The 2500-nt window shown below is 40.0% G+C and overlaps 1 protein-coding gene across 3 annotated transcripts in view; it reads left to right on the forward strand.

Annotated features, from left to right (window-relative positions):
• The window catches only part of LOC113812008 (uncharacterized), a 16224-nt gene that overhangs the window by 291 nt on the left and 13433 nt on the right, over nucleotides 1–2500 (forward strand). Inside the window, exons 2-4 of one of the 3 annotated variants that reach the window (XR_011398444.1) lie at nucleotides 143–251; nucleotides 589–656; nucleotides 1052–1311. Coding sequence is in view for 2 of the 3 variants with exons in the window: in XM_027363874.2 (XP_027219675.2) it covers nucleotides 143–251; nucleotides 589–656; nucleotides 1052–1138 (264 nt within the window). In the remaining variant the exon portion in view is untranslated. Of the gene's footprint in view, nucleotides 1–142; nucleotides 252–588; nucleotides 657–1051; nucleotides 1343–2500 lie in introns of those variants that run through there. The other 2 variants (XM_027363874.2, XM_070119714.1) reach the window with 2 other exon arrangements.

Here is a 2500-nt window from a genome sequence, read left to right on the forward strand (position 1 = left end):
CATTCTTTAGAAAATGTTAATTTGCCTTTGAAATATACGCAGAGATCAAGACTTACCGCTCTGGCATTTGTCAGTTTGCCTTCTCTTTGCGTATAAAATATATCATAAGTATAAGTGATCCTAACATGAATTTGCATTGCAGTTGCGCCTTCGCTTCGTCGTCCTTCTCGCTGCCTGCGTCGTGGCAGCCATGGCGAGCCACAAGTGCTCTCGTTACTGCCAGACTCCGACGAACGCTCTCGTGTGTTGTGGTGAGTGACCCGTGACCCTTGACCTCTGTCTTGCATGTTTGAGTAAAGACTAAGGATCATATAAGAAACATACGCGTTACAGTTATTTCAAGGAGTGAGACTGTAGGTCCAATTCTTTTATTCTATTCTGAGATAAATAGATACGCAATTATATTTATGGAATCACGAGGTATATGGACGTGAATACAGTTATAAAGATACATCCCATTGAGCTACAGCAAACCTATTCATCTGTAAAATGTTTGCATGCTACACACACCTTCCCAGCCGTCCTCCACCCCCCCCCCACACACACACATGATTCCTTTTTCTCATTCCTTCCTATTTTTCCCTATAGATCCCCCGCCTCCCCCCCGCTGCCCCGACCCCGCTCCCTGCTACGACTTCTTCGACGGCAACTTCCCCGTAAGTATTTCCGGCTCCTCTTCGCTCGGTTCGTCTCGAAAATTTCGGACGCTCTAGCTACCGGAGCTGGATGTCATGAGGAAATGTCATGACATTTATTTACTGTCTCTGAATATGGATATTTGGCTCAATATGTTCTTTATGATATTGCAAATTTATGGTAGTTGATCTTTTTTTTGGGGGGGGGGGGGGGGCATGCAATGGAAAACGACTAACGTAAAGAAAAAAAGGTTTCTAGAATAATCGGAATGGTGCTGATTAGTTTTCAGCTAAGTTCCAAACTGGCATCTTCAGAAATACGTCATTCTGAAGATGCAATTCCTCTTCCTTTCCTTCCTGGAGCTGAACAGAGGAAAGCGAGCCATCTCTCACGCACTCTCCCTCCTCTCTTGCAGTACTGCTACCACGACGACCAGTGTCCACCGGGCCAGAAGTGCTGCACAGACGGCTGTTCTCAAAGGAAAATCTGTGTGCCCGTCTGAGTCATGCCCCAGCGAGTGCATGGCGCATGACACGAACTCTGAACCAAAAGTTGAAGAACTGCGTGCATGACCGTTAACTCTTTCTTGCTTTTGTTTTTCATTCTTTTCTTTGCCATTTCCTCCTGTGGATGTCACGAAGAACTTTCTTCTAATGGTTTACCATCTCATTTCATGTTTCATTTGACTAATAAACTTGGATTGGAATTTGGTCTAGTGTTTTGTTTTCCATGGAATGGCTTGTGTGCATCAAATATTGTGATACACACACAGACACACGCACACAAAGGGAACATTTTCGAGAGGACCATACGTACTAAGCCGTGGGATGACCCAGTTGTAACGTGGTCGGAAGTACAGGCAGAGCGCAGACAATCGCGTCTGGCAGGAACAGGCATCTTGGTTATGCTGAAGAATCAGCAGACGTCTTGGGAAATTTATAGCAAGTTTGGCGTGGAATGTATTATGAAAAAGTGCGTTGCGATAGTCAGAGAAGCGAGACAAAGGCTGAGCTATTTATATAGTATTTATATACCCGAGGCCTTGTGCGAAAATGTGTTAAGCTAAGAATAAGGATAACGTGAGGCCTACACCAGTACAGTGAAATTCCTTATTGAAATTCCTCATCCTCGGCCGGACTCCTTTCCAAATGTAAGATTTTCTCTTAATAAACTTATATATATATATATATATATATATATATATATATATATATATATATATATATATATATATATATATATATATATATATATATATATATATATATATATATATATATATATATATATATATATATATATATATATATAAGTTTGCATCCCCCTTTGCCGTTCTGCTGCCTCGACAACCAGTGTCGACGGGGCCACAGATGCTAGCCAGAAGCCTGTTCAGGGCACAGTCATAAGGAAAGCGCTGGACCGACTGCTCAGGAGCTGCGTGTGTTGGGCATTCAACCTCTTTTTCCTTTGATTCTTTTTTTTACCTTTCTCTGTGGCTAGAACAAATAAATTTCTTCTCTTGGTTTAATATATCCCTTCTGAAATATGCAAAATCGTTTTTCAACAATAAATCGGATTGGAATCTCGTTTAGCGTTTGGATTTCCATGAAATAGCTTGCTGGTACAAAACCACTGTGATACACGAGTGCGGTCGTCCATGCACACGCATACACACACACACACAATATATATATATATATATATATATATATATATATATATATATATATATATATATATAGATAGATAGATAGATAGATAGATTTATATATATTCATATGTCTATAAATGCATATATGTATATATATGCATATATATAAATTCATACATGTATGTATATATATGTATGTCTGTGTACACAATC

Source organism: Penaeus vannamei, unplaced genomic scaffold, assembly GCF_042767895.1.
Source record: "Penaeus vannamei isolate JL-2024 unplaced genomic scaffold, ASM4276789v1 unanchor566, whole genome shotgun sequence".
NCBI classification, from domain to species: domain Eukaryota; kingdom Metazoa; phylum Arthropoda; class Malacostraca; order Decapoda; family Penaeidae; genus Penaeus; species Penaeus vannamei.